This window comes from Podarcis muralis, chromosome 1, assembly GCF_964188315.1.
Source record: "Podarcis muralis chromosome 1, rPodMur119.hap1.1, whole genome shotgun sequence".
NCBI classification, from domain to species: domain Eukaryota; kingdom Metazoa; phylum Chordata; class Lepidosauria; order Squamata; family Lacertidae; genus Podarcis; species Podarcis muralis.
Window position 1 is genome coordinate 109707605 of NC_135655.1, and position 24200 is coordinate 109731804.

The 24200-nt window shown below is 42.0% G+C and overlaps 2 protein-coding genes across 4 annotated transcripts in view; one reads left to right on the forward strand and one right to left on the reverse strand.

The window, feature by feature from the left end:
• The window catches only part of NOSTRIN (nitric oxide synthase trafficking), a 30141-nt gene extending 23241 nt beyond the window's left edge, over positions 1-6900 (forward strand). The window contains exons 11-16 of the mRNA XM_028747720.2: positions 94-202; positions 2016-2104; positions 2623-2745; positions 4343-4457; positions 5739-5861; positions 6310-6900. Of these exons, the coding sequence (XP_028603553.2) occupies positions 94-202; positions 2016-2104; positions 2623-2745; positions 4343-4457; positions 5739-5861; positions 6310-6461 (711 nt within the window). The 3' untranslated portion in view covers positions 6462-6900. The remainder of the gene's footprint in view (positions 1-93; positions 203-2015; positions 2105-2622; positions 2746-4342; positions 4458-5738; positions 5862-6309) is intronic.
• On the reverse strand, positions 4921-13648 carry SPC25 (SPC25 component of NDC80 kinetochore complex). Of its 3 annotated transcripts, none has more exons than XM_028747765.2 (7): positions 13448-13648; positions 11722-11879; positions 11199-11264; positions 9675-9821; positions 8904-8999; positions 7651-7749; positions 4921-5208 (listed from the first exon to the last, which is right to left on the reverse strand). In XM_028747765.2, exons 2-7 carry the CDS (start codon positions 11873-11875, stop codon positions 5144-5146), a joined length of 627 nt encoding a protein of 208 aa, XP_028603598.2. In that variant the 5' UTR covers positions 11876-11879; positions 13448-13648; the 3' UTR covers positions 4921-5143. The 3 variants fall into 3 exon arrangements, with proteins under 3 accessions (XP_028603598.2, XP_028603588.1, XP_028603579.1); XM_028747755.2 differs by lacking the exon at positions 4921-5208 and adding an exon at positions 7205-7402 and having other exon boundaries at positions 11722-11946; XM_028747746.2 differs by lacking the exon at positions 4921-5208 and adding an exon at positions 7205-7402 and having other exon boundaries at positions 13448-13646.
• Between the last annotated feature and the right edge of the window lie 10552 nt (positions 13649-24200).

A 24200-nucleotide genomic window follows, 5' to 3' on the forward strand; every position in this document is an offset into this window, starting at 1 on the left:
GTACTTCTAATAAACATCTTCCTGCTTGGATGCATTTTTTCTTTTCCATCTGAACTGCATGTCTAAAACGTGGGTTTGTTTTCCTGCAAAAAGGAGGAAGATGCTACGAGCCTCATCGAAAAAGAGAGGAGACAGGCTTCCATCAAAGCCAAAGTACTACGTGTTCAAAAGGACTTGGAGAAGGCGTTACAAGACAAAGCAGGTGCCTTGAAATGCCGCCTGTATGCCTTGATATATTGGGTGTTACCATTCAATCCTTGACATTGCTTCTAGAGGAACTTGGCCTAGACAAGAGTCCATAGATCGATAGACTAAAACCAATTCCCCTGGAATTGAAGACAAATGTGTAAGGAAGCTATGTGCATTATTAGCCCTTCAACACACAGCTTATTTACCTATACTTATTTATAAAACTTCTTACCTGCCCTTCAGCATAAGATGGGTGGAGTTACAATAACAGAATATACAGTTATAAAAACAGATAAAACCATTACAATTATAATGCACACAAAAGCGTTCCAAATGGAACAGTGCAGTGTACAAAACGGTATGGGATGGTTCCATAAAACAGCTTAATTTTCAAAGGACAGGGGAAAGAGATCTCTTTAGCCCAATGTGAGAGCTGTACAATGAAGATGCTAGATGCACCTCTGTGGGGAGGTACAGTCGTACCTTGGTTGACAAACGCTTTAGCTCCTGAATGTGGGAATGTTTAGGGATGCGGGGGAGGATATATTGTCTAAGATATCCTATCCCAACTTGTCTTTACAAGTTCAACAAAATCAGCACAGTTAACATTCCCCTTTTTTAAACACACACACAGCAGATAGCTTGCTCAGACTCGTTAGAGTCTCTGTAAATATTTCCTGGTATTTTCCCCGTTTAATTCCTCCTAAAATAAGACGCTACGCTGTCTTCTGTAAAGTATAAAACACTTACTCGCAAGTAATCATCTGTTCACACAAAGGTTCCCAGAAGGCAGACTTAAAAGGTTATAACATAGTTTAAATGTGGTGACTATCTTCTTATGAGAGAAAGCCCCCCTTTTCTTCTCTTGGCCCGGAGCCAAGGGTGCATCTTAGTAGCGCTGTTGTTAAGATGGCATCGATAGAGACAAGATGATCACCAGCCTGTGATTCTTTTCTACTTCAGGAGAGGCCACACCCTGATTCTTACACCCCACACTTTTGGAAGCTGAACATCCGGCAGGGCTTCTGCGGCTTCCAATTGGCTGCAGGAAGCTCCTGCAGCCAATCAGAGGCCATGCCTTGGGCGTCTAACGTTTTGGAAGTCAAACGGACTCAGTTTAGCTTCCAAGGTACGACTGTATATATTTTCGGAGCTGCCACAGAAAAAGCCCTCTCAGGCTGCCATTCCTCATACTTCTGATGTGCTTTAACAAGAAGGGCCAGTAGGGATGGAGATAGTATTTCGTATATTTGGGGCCTAAGCCATTTAGGGTTTTAAACACTTGAATTGGTGTGGAAACAACTGGCAACCTGTTGCATCTTCCGTGGTGGATAGCGAGCGAATGAAAGCAAACAATAAATGCACGAGTCACCCTTAGCTAACAGAAGAATTGCCCGCTTAATAGTCCAGGCTGGCTAGCCTCTTCCTTCTTGCCATTTTGAAAGTTAATAAAGGCAGTATTTAATTTAGGTTAATTTGTTCCCCTTGAACAGTTGATCATCTTGGGTCCTCCAGATGACTGCTATTGCTGCGTCTTTTATTACCTTGTCTGCTTTATCACAATATGATTGTACACCACTCTGTGGCCTATTGAGCCAAAAAGCAGCTCTTAATTTTTTAATATAAATAAATAAATATGTCCTGGGAGTTTTCTAATGGCACTATAATGCTTTACAGTTGATTTCCAGAAACATTTTATGAAGCATTTGTTTTCCAGAGACATATGCATGAAAGATTAGTAAAGGTTCTGTGTGTGGGAAGAAACACTATAGTACAGATTGTTTAATCTTTTATAAATGGTTATTCCTTCAATATTCTTTTTAAAGGCCTGGAACGAATGCTTAACGCTTATACGGAATCTCCACAGTTCTCAGATGCAAAGAATCAGAATGATATCACTGAGCAGCTTGATGAGGTAACATTTTTTGACTGTAATCTGTAAATTAGTTTTATACCATCTTTTTAATGCCTGCCTGGGCTTAATTTGTGTTCAGTTCACATCCAGCTTTTACTAATAGCTAATGCCCATGCCTCAAACAATCACTAGAAAATCAACTGGGCAGGTTTGGAATAGAATAACCTGCCAAACTGGGTGTGATTTATTTTAGGACAAGAGATAATAAGAGAAGTAGTACATTTTAAACCGGAAGTCTGATTGTGTAATTATATTGAGGGAATTGCTTTGCAAAAAATATCTTTTAACAGGCAAATTTGCATACAAACGTGAGCGTATTAAGAAAAATCTGCAAACGTGTGAAAATGTGTAGAACTGAACTGAACATAGATTGGAAAAAAGGGGAAATGAAGGGAAATCGAAATTGAAATTCACCCACCCCTAGGGTCAACCCCTGCCCCCACCCGAAATCAACATGAAGCAAAATACCATTTTACTAATAGTATTTTTATTTTTTTAAAAACTATCTGTATTATTAGACATCTCTGAAAGTTATCCTTCTGCATGCAAACCACTTCAAGCTGGCGACTGTGCTTGCAGAAATTGAGCAGATGCCCAAACCAGTCGAACCCAGGAACTGCATTTCAAAATGGAAGGAAAAGGTACTATGAAGGGTTGTGGCCTATGTCAAAGCACTTTTAGGGAACATGTGTGAGGCTATGTTTTTACAGCCCAATCCCACAAACTATTACAGCATTCTGTACATCCTGGTCCTTTCACCTGCAATTAGTAGGACCAGAATGTCATGACTGGTAAGAGCATACATTTGGGAAAGATTATTATTTTTACAATACAGCTAAACAAAAGCTTTTACTTACTCTTCAAAGTACTTATTTAGTTATCTTGTATCTTGAACTTTAAGTGTCCGCTTTGGCATCACAACTCTTACTATGATGGGGCAGAGTAATCTTTGGGAAGTCTTTTAGATTGCTAGATTGTGCTGTACACTAGTTTTCAACTCACTTTTTAGCTGTTTTATAAAGAGGTCATTTTTCCACTGGAAATTTTGCCTGCTAGAGCTGAGTACAGGGGATAATTATAAAAACAACTTAGAATCATAGAATGGAAGGGATCCTGAGGGTCTAGTCCAGCTATGGCCAAACTTGTTAGCTAGGGATAATGGGAGTTGTAGTCCAAAAACAGCTGGAGGGCCAAGTTTGGCCACCACTGGTCTAGCCCAACCCCTTTGCAATGCAGGAATGTCAACTAGATCAAACATGATAGATGGTCATTCAACCTCTGCTTTAAAACCTTCAAGAAAGGAGAGACCACTACCTCTCACAACCACTGTTGAACAGCTGTCAGAATGTTATTCCTGATGTTTAGTTGGAATCTCCTTTCTTGTCACTTCAATCCATTGGTTCAGGTCCTACCCTCTGGAGCAGAAAACAAGCTTGTTCCCTCTTCCATGTGACAGCCCTTGAGATATTTGAAGATAGCTATCATATCTCCTCTCTCTCCTCTTTACCAGGCTAAACATACCCAGCTCCCTCAACCATTCCTCATAAGGCTTGGTTTCCAGACCCTTGATCATCTTGGTCACCCTCCTTTGCACACATTCTAGCTTGTCAATATTCTGTTTAAACTGGGGTGTCCAGAACTAGACACAGTAGTCTGACCAAGGCAAAATATAGAGGGACTATTACTTCCCTTGATCAGGACACTATACTTGTTGATGCAGCCTAGAATAGCATTGGCATTATTTATTTATTTAGCTGTTGCATCACATGGTTGACTCATGTTAAGCTTGTGGTCTACAAAGACCCCTAGATCCTTTTCACATGTACTACTGGCAACTTCAAAAGTGATAAGGGATATAGTTTATTAGTGTTACTTGTAAAGATGCAGACTTATTATGAACAGAATTCTGTGGAAAGCTGCTTCATGTAAGAAAATATAACTGTTTGTCCGGGGTTTCTCTGCAGTAACCACCATAACATATGGAGGGGGAGACTATCAAATCATATCTTAGAAATTGGGGAAGAGTGAAATAGATAACATTTGTTCAGAGTATGCAAATGCTTACATGTTTACACTTAGCTATAGTTTGGCTTAGCATTATGTGCAAACTGCACCCCTGCGTTGTTCAAGTATATTTATTTTCACATGCCTTTAGGTACAGTACTTTTGCCAAAACAATTCAATTTTTAGCATTTCTTCTGTTAACAATGTTTTTTTTCTTTCCCCCCAAACTGTTAGGACTGTGTGCATCACTCTGTGGCAATCACCTGCCCTGTTAAGAAGAAACATTTTAAGCAAACTTTGAGCACAGGGGCCACCAGTGAAGAAGGAATTAACAGGAGTTGTCCACCAGGTAAGGACACAATCCATTGCAGCATCAGCATGTGTAGTCTAGGGTTCTCTTCTCTCTCATAATCACATAGTTGGCAAAATGGCTGCCATTCTGGTACAATGGTACCTCGGTTTTTTAACGTCTCCGTTGACCAACATTTTGGTTTTTGAACACTGTAAACCTGGAAGTAAATGCTTCAGTTTTCGAACATGCCTCAGAAGTCGAACATGCCACATGGCTTCCGCTGAGTGCAAGATTCTGAGGCCTAGCTGTTGGCTATTGAGTTTTCGGTTTTCAAACGTTTCAGAACTCGGAACAGTCTTCCAGAACGGATTATGTTCGAAAACCGAGGTACCACTGTAACAGTAGAAAGCTAAGGAGCAAGTGAAAGGTTTCTAGCTAGTAAGATGTCTCTCACAGTTTTGGTACAAATTAAAAACATAAAAAGCAGCCGAGCCTTCTGGGGGCTCAAATATTGTGTTAGTAATGATGATAATGATGATTTTATTATTTGTACCCCACCCATCTGACATAATAAAACATTAAAAGGCTTCCCTATACAGGGCTTCCTTCAAATGTCTTCTAAAGAATAATAATAGGATTATTCTTCCCCGTTCCTCCGTGGTGAGGCTCTGAATCTTCTGAGTGCTTGCCACCTTCCAGTTCTTCCAATTTATCATGATGGTGGGAAATGGGGCTGTCAGGTTCTAGAAATACGCACATACAGCTATACAGTATGGTACTTTTTCTGTCCAGAAGCAAATAATTTTCCCTGCAAAAAAGGAAAACAGCAGTACAACTGCCAGGCCAAAATGGAAACTATAATCAAACATCAGTTTTCTTAAATAATTTTAAAGGGGTCAACATACCTAAAATGGAACAAAATACCCCTGGCCCTTCAGATCCAAGCTGTTTTCAAATCTCTCCATCTCAAAAAATTACCGTATTTTTCGCTCTATAAGACGCACCAGACCACAAGACGCACCTAGTTTTTGGAGGAGGAAAACAAGAAAAAAAATATTCTGATCTCAGAAGCCAGAACAGCAAGAGGGATCGCTGCGCAGTGAAAGCAGCAATCCCTCTTGCTGTTCTGGCTTCTGGGGTAGCTGCACAGCCTGCATTCGCTCCATAAGACGCACACACATTTCCCCTTATTTTTTAGGAGGGAAAAAGTCTTATAGAGCAAAAAATATGGTAATTCAGCAGCTATAACTGGGTTGTTTTAAAAGAGCTAGTTATTACCACAAGACTGTATTTGTTATAGCTGCCATAAATATTATCACTTTTGTCCCAACTTTCCAGTAGCTGTTAGCAATCCAAAGCCAACAGCTCTACCGCCAGAGAATGGTGATTCCGTGTATGGAACTTGTACAGCTTTATATGATTACCAGGCTGAAAGGGAGGACGAGCTCTGCTTGAATAAAGGTAACAGTAACATTTCCCCTCCTCTAATCTCAATGTAAGAGAAAAGCCCCACTGGATCAGACCCAAAGCCCATCTACTCCAGCATCCTGTTCTCAGTGGCCAACAGAGGGACTAGCTTGTAGCATTTCTGGCTACAAAACCAGGGGTAGAGTTTTAACTTTATGCTGAAATAAACTCCTGGGGGAAGGACTAAAACCTGCCCACTCTCCATCTAGTTTGGCTCTAAGCATTCATATGGAAGAACACTTAAAAGCACAAGCCATGCTCAAGAATGGTTTATCTGGTTTAGTCTTCACAGAGAAACCCTTCTGTTCTTTTGAAGGATGAAAGAGACAGAGTACTTTCTAAAGCCATGTAGCTTCCTTAAGAAACTTGTGTGAACTGCCTCTAAGATCTGGTTTATTTGACCAAGGAAGTTAAAGTAACACTATGCACATTCCTTTATTAGGTGATGTGATTGAAATTCACCAGAAGGAAGAGGATGGATGGTGGTATGGCTCTCTCAATGGGAAAACAGGTATTTTCCCTGCTACATATGTGGAAGAATTAATTCCCTCTACCACCAGGAGCCTCAATGAAGATGACGAAACGTCTTTTTAAACTGAAAAACCACAACTGGGACAGACTGCAAGTGCAACTAACAATATGGATTTATTCACTTTGACAAGACATCAATTCAAGCTTCTCTAAGTGCCTGCTCTTTCTTTGTTTAGAACTTTTTCATGTTCTAAATAAAATATTGAAAGGCATTATATAAAACTCAACTTTCATTCATTAAATTATTGTCATTATCGTAAATAATTAAAAACAATTATAATACCAAATTCCTTCTTAACTTTTTTTTAAACAGTGATACCAGCACTAAAGTTGCAATGCTGTACACAGTTCACTCCAAGTAAATCACATTGCACTCATTGAAGCTTACTTCTGAGTAGACATGTATAGGATTGCATTGTTAAGGAACCACAATATTGATATTTGTCATTTAATGGGACTGGTGTTAGCTTGTACTGGGCAGGAAACTTTTTGTTTTGTTTTTTTTTAAGAGTAATACAGTGAAAGCAGACATTTACTATACCTTGTTGAGAGACTGAGTTTGATGTGCCCACATTCCATGGGCAGCTCTGAATGAAACAGAAGGCTTTAGGGGGAAATGACATCTGCCCTGCCTGGGGGGCGGGGCTGGTAACCTAGAAACTGGTGCTACTAAATCAAGCAAAACTTTTTGATCTGCAAATGCAACCCTGTTCAAATCTGAGGAGCCCAGGATCTGATCTGTCTTAATGAAAAGCAGAGGCAGCATAGCCCATGTGCAACTCAAACTCTATCTGAAGGTCAAATAGTTACGATAAATGCCTACTTTCTTTTATTTAAACATACAAGATATCCAGACAGATTTACATATATAACAACATATCATTTATAAGTCAAAGCGATGAAGGCTTTCCTGACGTTAGCAATAAATGCAGAAAAATTGCTGGTTTCCCTCACTTTTTGCTGCAGTTCTTCTATACAGTCCAGAGGAGGAAAACAAGAAACCACTAGGAGAAAATAGTGAAAAACTTAAGTTGTTGCATAAGTTGCTACTTTATCCAAACTATGAAGTTAGTGAATCTTAATATACTGGAGGTAACAGTTCTTGCTGCAAAGATTAGATGATTTTTAAAAGCAGAATCTAAACGCTAATGCCTTTTTACAGTGTGTGGAGAGAGAATGATGATCTGAGATTAGATTTATAGAAAACAGTTCCACTATGAAATGCAACAGTACCCAGAAACTTTAAACATACCTTCATAAGCTCCCTCTTCATTTATGGTAAGGGTAAGTATGTATGGTTTCTCAAGATCTTTGTGGTCAACACAACGGAATATAAACTGCAAATGACTTGCTGAAGGCAAAAACAATATTTCGTTAAGTGTGTCAGGTAACATTCGTTTGCATGCGTTTCATGTCCCTGCAACATTTTACTAAGTCTTAAACTGCTACTGTATTTTTATCAAGTTAAAGGATTCACATTACATAGAAATGTATCTGCTCAGTCTAGAGAGCACCAGCCATCCTATTTTGTTCAAATTACGCTCTGAAGATTAGGGGGGCTGGATTCAGAGATCCACGGATGGAGTTCTGCTCATGGGATGCTCCTGTTCACAGAATGGGGAAAGGCAAGTTTCATCAATCCCCGCCCCCCCACTCCAAGTGAGAGGGAGCTTCAAACCACATGAGAGTTGGTAGAGGAGGTTGCAGGGGAAACTAGTAAAAATAATTTCCAGCCCTTTCCATGAGCAGAGGCCTCAATAGATCATGTGCCTCTTCAGTGAATAGGATTCCTATTCTGATGACTGATATAGCCCTAACTGATGACTTATATCATCTATATAATGCCATCATCCTACCCGTTTTCCATATACCTAGCAGAGTATATTGCTCAATCAAAAGTGCATTTGGAAGGGAAGAGAGAATGTGTACAATAACCCCAATTTCTGGCCTCTTCCTTATGGAAGTACGCAAGTAAAACAATCCAAGATTGTGATAATTGATTGGATAGGCAACATGAACCCACCCCCCCAAAGAAGCATGCATCATTTTGGTTAGAAAACTGATAGCGTAATCACACATGTAATGCTAGGGTGTTCCATCTCGAAAAGCTGGTTTGTGAACAAAAAAGCAACCTGTTTGTTGCCATGATTGCAAAATCCTCTTTTCCCTGCTGCCCCTGTAAAATGAGATTACTGACAGCACTGAACAGTTGTGGTGGCTGCTTCTCACTCATCTATATAGGACCCAGAAAGGACCAGAACTATCAGCACCAATTATCCATTAGACAATGCACTTGCAGCACACGAGTATATGCTGGAGGAAATGGCTTTCTCCTTTACAGCAGCCTTTTGTACAGGTGTTAGGGCAGACTTGCATGGGAAACTGTTTCTATTCAAGTTCACACTTGTTGCACTTTTTATTGGGGCAGTTAATGGATTAATTTGGCTACAGCAAAACAATACTAGTCACACCCTGAAACTATAGAAATGAACACATCAGTCTTACCACCAGTTTTGCGTATTTCTAACCCAAGCCGCTCTTTAAATAGTTTTTCAGACTTATGAAGTCTTTCCATGATTTCTTCTGGGGGCTTGCTTTTAACTGAAATTTAAACAAAATAAGACGCAGTATTTTTTTTCATCCATGCCATTAACCTGAAGTTGTATTTTTTAAAAAAGTATTTGATAAACCTATCAAATCATGGCCTCTCTTGTTTGCTGCCTTGTCTGAATTCTACAAATGAGGAGTTAATCCATGCTTTTTTTTTTAATATACTATTTAATGAGCCACCTGCCCCATCAAAATTTCATTTTCTTGATGTGGCTTGTTCCTACTCAACTGAATACTTTAATATGAATACATCTTCCCCACCAATGTTTTTTTTTTTATATTAAGGTATTTTGATGGGTCATTTTGCTTCCCAAGTTAGAAAGCAAGCCTTACCGTATAATCCTATGTATATCTATCCAGAAGTATGCCAAGGATTGCAGTCATAGTCCTTTCTATTGCCCTAAATGTAACACACTTGTAAAGCTCCTAAAAGTATCATATTTTGATGCATTTATTCAGAAGTGACACTTGCATAAGCTGCCAGATTTTTTTAAATCACAGGCAAATACATCATACATTTTAGTACACATTTCACTATGGGGAAATCATCTTCATGGAGTTAAACTAACGTGATGTGGCCCTTTGCCACACATTTCTCAAATAGTATGGCATTTTCCAATCTCTCCAGAACTAGAATTCATTATCACCATTTTGATTGTGACTTACTTTTACTTTTTATGATCAATTCTTCTCTGAGCTCTTGAATAGTAGCCATCAAGTCAGCCTCTTCCTTTCTGCCATCCTTAAGGTCAGCAAGTACTTCAGATAATTTCTCTTGTTTTTCCTCAATGGATTTGTTCTTCTGACAGGCTTCTACAAGCAACAGGGAGAACTTGGAAAACTTTGCTCACTGCTCACTCCATATTCCTGATAATTTACAAACAAGTTGAAAAGCATTGCTACCGATATTAATAATTGACAGACCCCACCTCTTATATACTACCATTGTGAGAACTGTCCACTTATTCCTATAATCAGCTTCATACTCATTAACAAGTTTCTAATCCAGGCAAGGACCTGTCCTCTTATCCCATAAATGCAAAGTCTGCTGATTAATCTTTAGTAACAGAACAACAGTTTGACATTTTAGATTTTAGAAACAGAGGCAGCACATCCTATTTTGCTGCTTGAGGCAAAACGGAAGTGGCACCCTGCCCTGCTGTTACACTGCACGCCCTGCCGTATTTGCCATGGCAGAGAAGCGATGGTGCTTTTTTCAGACAATATCTCACTGATTTGAGGTGAGATCTCGCATAAAATGGATGTGATCTTATCCAAAATTGGCACTGATGGCAGTGCTTCTCTGCTGCTGGCAGAGGGGCAAAGCAGGGTACCTGCAAGAGTGACACCTGAGGCCGTGGGCTCACCCTGCTTAATGGCTGGGCCAGCTCTGGAAGCCAATATCTATAAGCTAACACAACAAAGCATTTCTCAACTCCCTTCTCACTATATTCAAACCTTGTTTTCAACCACCACATTTTCCCATGCCCCCCCACCTTCGCATGCTCTACTCAAACCTCAGCCATGGTTCAAAACTGCCACTCCCTATCCCCCCTTAGTGTTGCTTTACCCCTGCTCTACTCAAACCTCTCCATCTTCCATTCCTTAGCTGCTTCAAATGTTGTTTGACTCCTAGTACTATGTGTTGTCTTCTACATTAAGTTCCAGATTCCATGTAGCCATTTAGAACAGGTATTTTATTAACAAGCAAGCACTCATATCTTTTCAACATCCATTATTTAACCGTCTCTAACTAAACAAGCTAAGTGACAGGCTCGCTCTAAGATTTCTATACACCTTAAAGATACAGTAAGATTTGTCTGCAAACGTAAGAAGGCTATAGAATTGGAGGGAGGGAGAGGCATGGAAATGGGGGCAGTCTCAGTGCAAGCAAGAGCTGAGAAAAGGAGGGAGGGAAAGGGAGGGGAAGATGAAAATGGGGAAGTGCAAAGGGAGTTCGCAAAAAAGGAGGGAGTGGGCAGCATGGCCATGATTGTGAAGTGAAAGAGTATGACAGTGACTTCAGAATAGGAGGGGCTATTTGCTTCATTATTGGGCAGAAGGTGAAAAGGGTGCTTAGGAAGAAGATGGCATCAAGTTAGTTTGTGTACAGGGTGGGGGTTGCATAAAAGGGGAGACAAGAAGGTATGTACTCATGCAAAAATATTTCATGAACAACTCATACTCTACCATCTGTGTACTCATGAAATTTAGTGATCATCTTGTCCCCATCTATTAATCTGTTCGACCATTTATCTGTAATTAAAAACAAAACAAAACAGAGTTATTTGCCAGCCCACTCCTGAAACATTTGTGCTGGTTTATAAACAATGTATACAAAACAGATAACTTTTGCTGATAAGCTATGCTGAAAGTCTTGGCCCTCACCAAATTTTATTTATACCCAGATATGCCCCCCCAACCCAACATTGCTGAGAGACAAGTGCAGGAGATGGGATGACATGGGACCCAATTTGTCTTTTCTTTCTCCCCCACCAGCCTCCCTCCCAACAGCTTCTCAGCTATGGAAGGGGACTGCTACTAGGGTGTGTCCTGCATTCCACAAATGTTTTAAAGAACACCACTTTCTCAGAATTGCAGTTTAGCATCCCTTGCACATAGGAAACTGTTTCTGTGTAGAGCACCTTTGCCTCCGTGGTAGGAAGTGTCAATTAACAATAATTTAATAGCAATAACCCATATAAAATTGTACCTGAAAGTTTGCATAAAGACTCCATGCATAAATCACTCAGCCTCAGCGTCTGGTCAATCTTCTCATTGCTACAAGTGGTTTTGAACTTAGTCCATAATTCCTTCATGTGTTCTGCAAGTTTTGCCAGTTCATCATCACCTTTTTCCTGGGCCATGATTCTAAAAATAGATTATGGTATAGTCACTCAGAAGTTTCTCCAGGTAGACAGACAGGCTTGCTGATTTCCTGGGCAAACGTAAAATAATTGCTTATTGAAAAATCCCACGTATCCAAGTCATTTAGATTTTAAAGGGCAAAAATCTAGGTATCAGAATAAGTGTTGGGCTGTTTACAACTGTATGCTATCATTAGCCATAAAAGCTCTCACAAGACCCTATGTAATTCTCAACATGACAGAACATATAAAGGTCAAGTTTCCCCAGGAATAGGATCGTAGCAGGCAAACTAGCTTGGCCACTGATGCTCCTTGCACAGCCATTGGCAATGTTTGGGTGCAGATGCTCCCTTCAACTACAGCTGTAGGGAAGTGTAAATCCCTCTCCTCACACAAGAAAAGCTGCACAACTCCATCCAGGTGTTGCCAGCTTTACCATTTTAAAAAAGGTGCATGGGTCAAAGAAGCTTTCCAGGGGAAGAAATCCAGTAGCAAAATCAAACCATATGTAAGAAGAGCTGAAACTGTTCACCCTCAGCAACTAAGTGGCTGTTACAATTTTGAACAAGGATAGCTCAGTCGGTAGAGCATGAGATTCTGAATTTCAGGGCTGTGGGTTCAGGCCCCACGTATTCCGGCACTACACGGGGTTGGACTAGATTACATTTGAAGTCCCTTTCAACCCTACAATTCTATGAAATCCAATTGGCAGAGTAAATAAAAAGCCAGTCCTGCTTTCTGACCGGCCACTTGCTTTTTTTCATTCTTTCAAGAATCTTTCTGAAAATGAGACCCTCACCGTCATTAATGACGATGTGTCTCTAATAAGTTTTTAATCATTGGAGTCCCTTCCAAATCTACAACTCTATGATTCTAAGCAGGGATCGTAAGGGGCTCCCCAGCCCCCTAAGTATGGAGATAGACTATTTAACAGGGAAAACATCAGGAGCATTCTCTTTTTTTTAAAAAAAGTTTATACTTTGCCTAGCAAGAACTGAATTCTCTCTCTGTGTGTGTGTGTGTGTGTGTGTGTGCGCACACACCCACCCACCCCATATATATACACCACTCACAAACACATATATACTATACATAGCCACACACTATATATATATATATATATATACACATACACTACATAATATACATACGCAGATATACTATATTGTATAGATCCACACACTATATATACACACACACTACATATATACATACACTACACATACAGACACACATACACAAACACATAATATCCACTCACTATCTATACACACCATTTACAGATAGGTAGCCGTGTTGGTCTGCCATAGTCAGAACAAAAAAAATTCCTTCCAGTAGCACCTTAAAGACCAACTAAGTTAGTTCTTGGTATGAGCTTTCGTGTGCATGCACACTTCTTCAGATACACAATGGTGTTTTATACACACCATTGTGTGTGTGTGTGTGTACATGCGTGTGTGTGTACATACACACACACACACACACACACTACATATTTATATCACGATAGAGAGAACACCAGCAGACACTTCCCCCCCTTTCCTCCGTCAGACGAGTCCCCCCCCCCCATACCAAGGGACGCCGCGGCTGCAAACCCGAGCCTGTCTCCCGGCAGCGAACAAGGGTCCGTGACCAGGTCGCCTTCTTCTCGGAGCGGGGCTGCGACTCAACTCACGCCCCGCGCGCGGCCTCCCGACTCGCTCAGCTCTGCCGCCGCTTTGTTCAAATCACGCGTCGCCTTCGCGCCCGCCGCCAACCGCCAACGGCCGCTTTCCTCCTTCGCGCTCAGCGTGCGCCGCATAACGGACCCAGGGATTCGTCCGCGTGCATTGAAGTCACCGGCGACGTCAGGTTCTCTCTTCGCTATTGGCCAAAGAGATGACGGGTGACGATCTGCATGATGGGAATTGTAGTTTGTTTTTTCTCTCAACGACGAAAGCGGCTTAAAGCGCCCAACACGTCCCCTAATACTCTGACGGCTCTCAGATCACGAACGGCCTCTCTGATCCTGCTTCCCGCAGGGGGTGCTACCTCGTCACAGAATCAGAGAGTTGGGATTCCCAAAGGTCATCCAGTCCAACCCCTGCAATGCAGGAAAATCTCAACTAACGCATCCAGGACCGATGCCACCCAACTATGCCAAGCTCCAGACTAATTGTTTATATATTGTGTATTATTGTGTGTTGATATTGTAAACTGTAAACTGGGAAGAGTGGAGGTATAGAAATGTAATAGGTAATGAAAATAATAGTAATAAAATTATAGGCTAGTGCTATCTTCTTCTACTACTATTTATTGAATTTATATACCGCTCTATACCCAGGGGTCTCAGGGCAGTTCACAGAATAAAATCAAGATATAAAACCACAAAATACCTAACAAAAATAAAAACAACAACCCAATAGCCTGGTAGTGGCTCTTCAAGGATGCTACCTGACTTGAGTGACACTGAAACACACAAACACACCTTTTAACTGGAGATCCCAGGGACTGAACCTATATTTAAAGCTCTTGTGTCATGGTAACAGTCATGGCAAAGAATCCTGAATCTTGTAAGTGCACTGGAGTCCGGAGCCCTACCTAGGGATAGGGGAAATATAGGGTGGCATCTAAGATGTGCCCCTGCTGCATCAGGCCAAAGGCCCTTCTCATCCAGCATTCTGTTCTCACACAGGTCAACCAGATGCGTGTGGGAAAACCACAAGCAGGATTTGAGCACAAGAGCCCTCTCCCCTCCCTGTGGTTTCAGGAGCATACTGCCTTCAACAGTGGAAGCAGAACTTAACCATTGTGGTTAGTAGCCATTGATAACCTTATTCTCCATGAATATATCTAATGCTCTTAAAACCATCCAAATTGGCGGCCCACACTTATCTTCGGGAAGCAGATTCTATAGTTTAACTATACAGAGTGTGATTAAATACTTTATCTATCTTGGATCTTGCAACATAGGTGTCCTCAAGCTTTGCACTATGAAAAGGAGAGGGGGTGAACCTCTCTGCCCGTTATCTCCACACCAGGAATAATTTTCTGCACCTCTTATCATGTCTTCTCCTACCCTTTCTCTAAACAAAAAAGCCCTAAATGTTACTTATAATCTGCTCCACCCCTTGGTCACTTGGGTTTCCCTTTTCTGAACCTTTGCAACTGGTACGGGCAACCATGGTTTTTGCTTTTTGTTTGCAGACAATTTTACATATAAAAAACAAACATTGCAATATACACAGAGTCGAGTGTGGATTTCATGCTCTTTATTCAGCTCATAGTGGTGAGGAGGAATGGAGTTCCCCCAGAATGTCTGACTTATATACATTATTTACACAATGGGCCCCACGTGATTGGCTAATTCCGGGATTCTCCTGCAGGCCAATCAGGTTGCGGATTCCCTTCTACCTGGAACTAGATTGGGTGGCTCCTGTGGACCAATCAGACTGCTGCAGTCTGAATCCTATTGTTCTTGGACCAGTCAGACTGCTGCCTTTTGGATCCTATTCAATTCAGTACATAACAAACGTGTAATAGAGATAATACAAGGACTGTACAGATGCTGTTTCAGTGAAGACTGATCACATAATACGTGAGGTTGTGGTCTGGAGGTCCGTTCTTAACCTGAAACTGTTCTTAACAGTTAAAGCACCACTTTAGCTAATGGGGCCTCCTGCTGGCACCACCGGAGCACGATTTCTGTTCTCATCCTGAAGCAAAGTTCTTAACCCGAGGTACTATTTCTGGGTTAGCAGAGTCTGTAACCTGAAGCGTATGTAACCCGAGGTACCACTGTATGCCCTTCCAAGTTCCTTCCCAAGTTCCTCCCCTAGTACAGAAAATGACCACATGTTTGGTGAGTTAAAAAAGGTTTACTTGCAAACTCACCAAAGGTCAAATTCATGTGCTTTCCTGGAGAGTTCGGGACAGTAAAACTTGGCTTAGTTACAGTGGTGAAAGTTCCTAAATTATTGGTTTAGGAACTCAACAGCAGCGTGTTAGAGCCATGAGGTCTGAGCTGCAGCAACCAGCTGAGCCCTCCTCACACCTTGAAGTTCTCTGGTAGACTGAAGGGGAATAAGGGCTTAATTACCTAGTCCAGGATTCCTCAACCTCGGCCCTCCAGATGTTTTTTGCCTACACCTCCCATGATCCCTAGCTAGCAGGACCAGTGGTCAGGCATGATGGGAATTGTAGTCTCAAAACATTTGGAGGGCCGAGGTTGAGGAAGCCTGACCTACTCCATCCCAAAGTGAGCTAAGCCTGGCACTACAGCTCACTCTATGCCTTAATCCCTTAGACTTAAGCATGTTGGTTATATGAGGCTTGTTATCCCATAGGTTATTTGTAAAAATGTTGAGGAATCTCCACAGGGGAACAACAGTTGGTTCAGGAAGAATTGCCTTTGATATGATGTTTGGGTTTGCAGAACCCCAAAATATACCGTAAGTTACAAGACAGTTGGTAGATGGCATATATTTTTGAAGCTGCTTTAGCAGCATATGGAGTACATAGTTAATGAGCCCATAAAACCTATTTCAAAATTATATATAGTATTTGTAAGGTGGTAATCCCCAATATAATAAAATGTTTTTCTAAGCTTTCCATTAAATATTCAGCACCGAAAGGAAATAGGGATGCACTTCTGGTTGTACAAAACTCGGCACACTAGGGCATTTTCTCCCTGCCTTGTCAACATGCTGTTCTGAAATCCTGTTTTTGCAGAGAGAAAATCTTTTAAAAACCATCTGTCCACAGAATGTCTAACAATAAATAAATTAGGTTAGCATTGATTTTCACTTCCCTTTCATTAAATTTAATGCAAGCGTAGATATTTCTTTTCCATTTCACAACCTCTATATATGTCATTAAGGCTGCAAGGACTCACTCCCTTAGGCTGCAAGTGCCAACAAAATGGAGTTTACTTCTGAGTAGGAGTTCACTGTAAGATGGCTGTTTTGCACTTCTCATAAATTCTGGGCCAGAATGGGATAAAGAGCAAAGAATCAGACTGCCAGCTGAACTGCTATAATAAAACAGCTTTTATAATAATAGACTGTGTGCTCTGCAATTGGTTCTTCTTCAGTACTTGTAGGCTGAATATTTCTTTCATGTCACCTGCCTCGAGTTTGGGAACACATCATCCTCTTGCTTTTAAAATTGCCGTTTGTTGTTTCCTAATGAGTGCTGTGTGCAGCAGGATGAGCTGAATCCATTCATTTACCTGTTGCAAAAATAGTTCTGTGCAGCATGCGTTGATCTTTAGCATCACTCTCCAAAGGGCTTTTGTGTTTCCCTGGACTTTTTATTTATTTTTTTTTATAAAAATTTTTATTGCGTTTCTTTCCATAGTTTTGTACATTGCAAACACATACAATAGATACAAGAAACATTTTTTCTTTTTTAACAATACAAAAAGCACAGAAAAAAAAGAAAGAAAAAGAAAGAATTAGATATATTTGGACTTCCCCACCCCTTCCGGATCTGCGTTCTTTAAATTAACCATGTCAGCAATTTGTTACCTTATTTCATACCTCACTGTAACTTTCAATTGTTATGTATCCAAAATCAATATGTTATATCTCAGTTTTAATACCTTTAAAATAAACATAACATATTCAATTCAATTTGTCTCCTTTTCTCTTTTATCACTTATTTTACCATTTACTTAATCATAATTGCTAAAGCATAACATTTCCTGATCGTGCACTATCTTAAGATTCGTACAGTTTGTAATATTTTTGCAAATAGTCTTTAAATTTTTTCCAGTCCCCCTCAATTGTTTCTTGATCCAAATCTCGGATTCTGCCGGTCAGTTCAGCTATCTCCATGTAGTTCATCAACTGCGTCTGCCATTCCTCCAGCGTGGGCAAATCTTGTGTCTTCCAGCTCTTTGCGATGAGTATTCTTGCTGCTGTGCTAGCGTACATAAACAAAGTTCTGTCCTTCCCTGGACTTTTTAGATCCAGTGAATTGTTATTGCATTCTTCTATTTTTACCTGTTGTCTAGCAAGCTGCCAACGTGTCTTATACCAGTTCTCCGTCTGTGCAGGTGCTGATTAGAGACTGCATTTGAAATGCAGCAATGGCTTCCTCCCGGCTTTATTATTTTCCCATTGACGAAAATGTATCTACAGAACACAAAAAGGAGCCAGCACTCACCTGACAGAGTTTGTTAGCAATTCTCAGTTCTTTTATTAGGACTGCTCATCTCCAGTTAAAAAAACACACACCTGTTTTATGTGACAATGACAGAGTTTTATGTCTTTGCTCCTCAGAGAAGGATGAAAAAATTTGCAGATTTTTTCAAATCTGCTCATAAAGGACAGAGTACAGAAAGCTCTGCCTCAGTGGGGAAATCCTGTTAAGTCTTTAGCACAGTCTCGCCTGATAAATGCAACCATGATGATGATGATGCAAGGTACAACTGATAATAGATGCTTTTCCAAGCAGCTCAACAAGACCCCATAACAAAACAGTAAGGTTGTCACAAACAGGCAGGACATTGGGGAGGAGAAAGAGGATCTTGGCGAGGTGTGTAGCTGCAACTGGGACCCACTGGGGCAAGCCGGGGAGAGGGTGGTTTTGTGGGAAGTGCTCACAGGATGACAGGGGACAGCGAGGGGATGCAGTTCAGTGTGCAGGGACCAGAGCAGCAGGACCCATCATCAGAGCCAAAGGGGTCACCACGAACAAGACGGCTCTGAGGTGTAGGGAACCATGGGAAGTATGTTCTGGGAGGCTGAGGCAGGCAAAGGCCCACAGCCTGCCAAGTGGGGCTCCTTAGCTCTGGGAGAAGGTTTGTGATTCCTCATCTGGATTCAACTCAGGACAGGTGAGGGTCACATGCCTCATCAAGCCCAGGTGCTACAATCAAGACTCAAAAGCGAAAAGGGGAGTAGGGCTGTTGGGGTATGTCTGCCTATCTTTCTATGTTGATGGATCTTGACTTGGAAGCTCTAGAACCTCTACATGACTGTGCTTTGGGTTGGACTCCGGACTGTATTTCCTGACCATTGGACTTTGTGCTTGGCCTATTTGGATTGATCCTGGACTGTGTATCCCGGCTGTTGAGCTTTGGACCTAACCTACTGTATTTGTCAGTGGGACTTGGAGTCAGGGGTTCAGGACAAATGTCAACAATGCTGCTGTGATTGTTGGTCCTAGCCCAGGAGCTACCACGTATATTCATTAGGTCCAAAATGTCAGTACTGGAACTTGCATGTGAGGCATGAAAAGGCATCTCATGGTCAGCAATCTCATCCTGTTGCTTCTTGCTCTCTGACCAGTCTTACCAAGAAGTCTCCACGGGACACATGATAAATGGATGCTCATCAAAATTTGATAATTCTGAACAAAACAAATTAACTGAATTTTGGATCTTCATCATCATTATTTTTCATTCCAGTCGTTCTAGATGATGGATTTTATCATCACTGTTCCATTCTGACTCTAAGTGGAGGGGGAAGGAAATTTGCTGCCTGATCTATGATGACGCCTGAAGTTAATGTTATTGTTGCCATGAATGAAAAAACATTGTGTACCAAGGGTAAGTGGACTTCAGCTAACACTGTTAGAGAAGTCATTTTGCTTTGCTGCCTTGTCCTTCTCCTTGCAAACATTTGCTTAGCAACACCTGACCTCGGTTATCACATCATGTTTACTTTGATAATATGCGTACAGTAATCATGGACATTTTCTTGCATTAGTTAAAAGGTTTGCAAACTGAGGTCTGGAGATCCCAGAGATGCTTGTTGGGTGCTTATCAGGAGCTTCTCGGTGAGAAGACCAGCAATGACAGATAAGCTTGCCAACCACTACAAAGCTACACCTGTCATGAACATACATGACAAAATTTGGGAGTGTCCTAGCAGTCATCCTAGGCTCTCGCAGGGTGACAGTGAGGTGCAACCTGTGTGAAATGCTATGCACTCTAGAACCACCCCTCAGAATCCTAGTTGATATTCACGGCCTTAGAAACCTTGCAAAATTCTTCTTTCGACTATCAGTTTTTTGTTGCTTTATTTCCGCGCCCCCCACTCTGCCTGCCCAGTAAATAATGTCAGTCAAGAGTGCACAGAATTTCAAAACAAAAAAACTTAAAGGAACCTCCTGGAGGAGATTCATGGAGGAGATTCATCCGGTCCAATAGAGTAGACCATTTTCCACAGTGGCCAATCGGAAACCCACAAGCAGGGCATGGAGGCAACAGCAGGACACACCCAGAATAAAACCCCAGTCTGAAGAGGCCCTTTGTAAACTGAAAACATTGCAAAAGTACAATTGGTTGTAAGTTTTTGTACCAGAACCATTGTCGGAGGGCCACTGTTGATCAGCGCTGCAGAGCACCGTGGCTTGCAGCCAGTGCTTTTTTTCTGGGGGTACGCAGGGGTACGCATACTACCCCTAAACATTTTGTGAATCTAAGTTTGGCCTCATTGGGGGGCAGTATTTCAATATGAGTAGGAAAATGAGAGTACCCCCTAAACATTTTTTTTTAGAAAAAAAGCACTGCCTGCAGCCAAAAGCTCAAAGTCTCTCTTCAGAGAGAGCTTCTCCTAGGAGCACCAGAGTTTTCATCAGTGGGGCTGTGAGGTGGGGGGTGGGGAACAAGGACTGAAGAACTGCAATTCCAAATACAGTACAGCAACCTCCATAGGCCGGTGAATAGCAGACCTGCATACAGGAGACAGACTTCTTAGGGGAAGGATTTGAACTCTACTGCATCACTTAAACCAGGGGTCTGCAACCCGCGGCTCCAGAGCCGCATGTGGCTCTTTTACACCTTTGCCGCGGCTCCAGGGCGGATACTAGCGAGGGGAGGAGGCGCATTGTGCGCCCCGACACTCCCCACTGTGGCGGGCGCTGTACTGACTGTGACGTCGCATGGGGGTGGTGCGTGCATTAGTCACACACCGTCCCGACGTCACCTTCCTGCCCGCTGTCAGATCGGACATTAAGGTAAGAAACAATATATGCAGTGTTATATTTGTTTTAAATGTCGTAATGGTTTTGCGGCTCCCAGTTTTTTCCCCTTCGGAAACGGGCCCAAGTGGCTCTTTTTGTCTTAAAGGTTGCAGACCCCTGACTTAAACCATTAGGTCTTGCCCAAGTCAGACACTTCCAGTGTCCCTTTTTTCCAGGGACAGCCCTGGATTTACAGAAGCCACCCCAGTTTCTAAATTGTTCCTGGAATGTCACACTTTTCCTTAGGATGTCCCTGTTTTCACTGACGAAATGTTGGCCAGTATGGAGTTCTGTGACACCCTGAGACAATGAGCCAACAACCTTTAGAATACACCTGAAGTCAACTCTGTAAAGGAAAGTTGTTGTTTTTTAAAAAAAAGTTTAATGTTTTATTATGCTTTTATATATGTTGGACACCGAGTGGCTAGTGCAGCCCAGTCAGGTGGGCAGGGTATACATAATAAAATTATTATTATGTACGTCCCTATTTTCATTGGAGAAATGTTGGGAGGTATATCATTTTGTTGCCTGAGGTGGAATGACTCCCTGTCTCCCCACCCCCCAATGTTAAGGCGCATAATACTTGAGTCCAGCCAAGTACTTCGTCACCTGAGGCAGAAAATCCCACGATTTTACTGCCAGTAAAAATAAGAGTAATAATATATTAACTGTCATTCAAAACCTAGAGTCTGAGATGGCCACCTCACTCTGTCTAATAGTAGGGCTGACCCTGTAAAGCATGGGTAGGCAAACTAAGGCCCGGGGGCCGGATCCAGCCCAGTCGCCTTCTAAATCCGGCCCGCAGACGGTCCGGGAATCAGCGTGTTTTTACATGAGTAGAAAGTGTCCTTTTATTTAAAATGCATCTCTGGGTTATTTGCAGGGCATAGGAATTCGTTCATTCCCCCCCCCCTTCAAAATATAATCCGGCCCCCCACAAGGTCTGAGGGACAGTGGAGCGGCCCCCTGCTGAAAAAGTTTGCTGACCCCTGCTGTAAAGCGTCCACGCTCACAGTACTTGTGATGCTGCACATACTTGTTTTGGTGACTCGGGGGCCAGCAGGCAACTGACCAAATGTCTGGATACTCACTAAGAACAGGTGACAGTTGCCTTGTGAAGAGTGCACTCTTTCAGTACAGTTCCTATGTGTATTTGCGTTCTCACAGTTCTGCGGGCCATATAAATGTGTGGTTTGTCTCTTTGCTAGGACTTGTAGGTCCTGGTACTGTGCCATGACAGGCTTATGAATTACCCAGTCCTGCGTCGTGGTGAGAGGTGAGAGTGGGGCATGTTGAATAGTGGGTTTGACATGGCAGACGACACAGCGATTTCTCCAAAGCAGCTCTTTATTTTGTAAGCTGGAACAGAAACTGAACAGCAAACAGCTCAGCCGGCCTGCTTTTATAGGCAGCCAGCTGTCAACATTGTAGCAACAACAACCCAGGGTTTCCCGCCTAAAATAACTGACGTGGACCTGAGTGAAAACTATCTACAGTATCCCCCTGCTGGCCCAGGGTGAGAACTTCAGTACATAACAGGGCAGGAAGGGAATCCACAGAATCCCATAAGAGTGTTTTAACTCTTTTGCAGTGACAGGAGTGGGATCAACGCCTGAACAAGCAGAGGATCCAGACTAAGGTACACCTCTCCAGTGCACCTCCCAGTGCACCAGTGCACCTCCAAGTTCCATTTCACCCCACTTTAAGGTTGGTGAAGTCGTCCCAGGATAAGGATTGGTATTGCAAGAGTGGTATTGATATCATCATCATCATCATCATTATCATCATCATCATCATCAGTGCTTTTTTCTGGGGGGACGCAAGGGTACGCATACCCCTAAACATTTTGTGACTATAACAGGAGAAGCAGCTAAATACATTAAATTTTTTAGTTTCTTCTCTAGCACGGTGAATCATCAGTTCCGTTGCTACCCCTGATGGTGGCCTCATTTCCTGTCACGGTGTTTCCCGAGTCTCAGGCGGAAGCGAGCGTTTAATGTGTGAAGTAGGAGTTGGAATCTAGCACAGTGATTGGTCAGTTTCATTGTATTTACTGTATTTACTTTTCCCAATTTGAACTATAAAATTGTTACCGAACTGTACTGAAAGAGTGCACTCTGCACAAGGCAACTGTCACCTGTTCTCAGTGAGTATCCAGACTTTGGTCAGTTGCCTGCTGAGTCAAAATGAGAGTACCCCTAAACATTTTTTAAAGAAAAAAAGCACCTCCTTCTTCTTCTTCTTCTTCTTCTTCTTCTTCTTCTTCTTCTTCTTCTTCTTCTTCTTCTTCTTCTTCTTCTTCTTAAAATGCACCAGGATTTAGTAGAGATTGTATCCCCTAGGCTGCAATCCTATTTATGTCTTTACTAACTCAAAAAAGGAGAGAAATAGCAAAGTTGGATAATATGGAGATGGGCAAAGTTTACTTTAATCATGCACGTCTAAAGGAAACCACTGGGACTAGCAGAGCGATGAGCCAAAGGAAATGAATGGGCTACTTGGTGGATAAAATTCAGATTGCAAATGAATGCACGAGAGAGAGAGAGAGAGAGAGAGAGAGAGAGAGAGAGAGAGAGAGAGCGCAACTCCTACATTGGTTTAATTAGTTTTAAATTGGTTATATCCATGCAGGAGCAAATCTTGGGCCCCTCATGGGCAGCCCCAGGAGCTCCTGCAGCTGTGACCCACATCCAGAGTTAAGTGATTTAAATGAGAAACTGGTAGAGAAAAGCAAAATAAATTGCCACTTTGGCATTATAATTCATTGGGGTTGCACAGTTTCAAAGCACTGAACAAAGGAGCATATTGGAGTATCCTTAACTGATAAGTTTTACCCATCACAGCTGGGCGTGGGGAGACCAGATTGCTCCCTAAGGAAGCAAAAAATAGTCTTATCTGATATTTGGCAGCTTCCTAGGTTTTTAAATTCGGAACCCAATACCCAGTGCATGTTGCGGCTTTTGCACTGGACAGGCACCACTGTCAGAGGCTGATCACTTCTTATGCTGTGAAGGAAGGAGAAGCCAAGGCTAGACTTGGCCAAGTTGCCTCCTTCCTTTTCTCACTCCCAACAGGTGAGCAGGACCGTCAGAGAAGACAGCCCTGATAAACTGGCATGTGAAGCGGGAAGGCGGGTGCTCTAGGAGTGTGTAGAAAGTGTCTAAGTTACTTAGAAGTCACACTGCTTGTCAGTGGTCTGGATCTGAGAGCATTTTCCCTGCTCAGAGCGAGTTGACTTTGGGTGCCCTGGACAAAGGATGGCGTGGTGATGACAGTGGAAACTAACATTTCTTGTGCACTTATCTGACTAAAGGTAAAGGTAAAGGTACCACTTATCTGACTGATCACCTGTAAAAAGGGACAGCAGACACCA

Bases quoted from the DNA above. Each gene is read 5' to 3' on its own strand.
- SPC25 (XM_028747755.2), bottom strand. From the start codon at position 11,875: ATGGCCCAGGAAAAAGGTGATGATGAACTGGCAAAACTTGCAGAACAC. The intron at 9,000-9,674 runs GTAAGTCACAAT...TTTAAATTTCAG, and splicing joins ATTGATCATAAAAAGTAAAA to TTAAAAGCAAGCCCCCAGAA. The intron at 7,750-8,903 runs GTAAGACTGATG...TTTTGCCTTCAG, and splicing joins AGAAATACGCAAAACTGGTG to CAAGTCATTTGCAGTTTATA.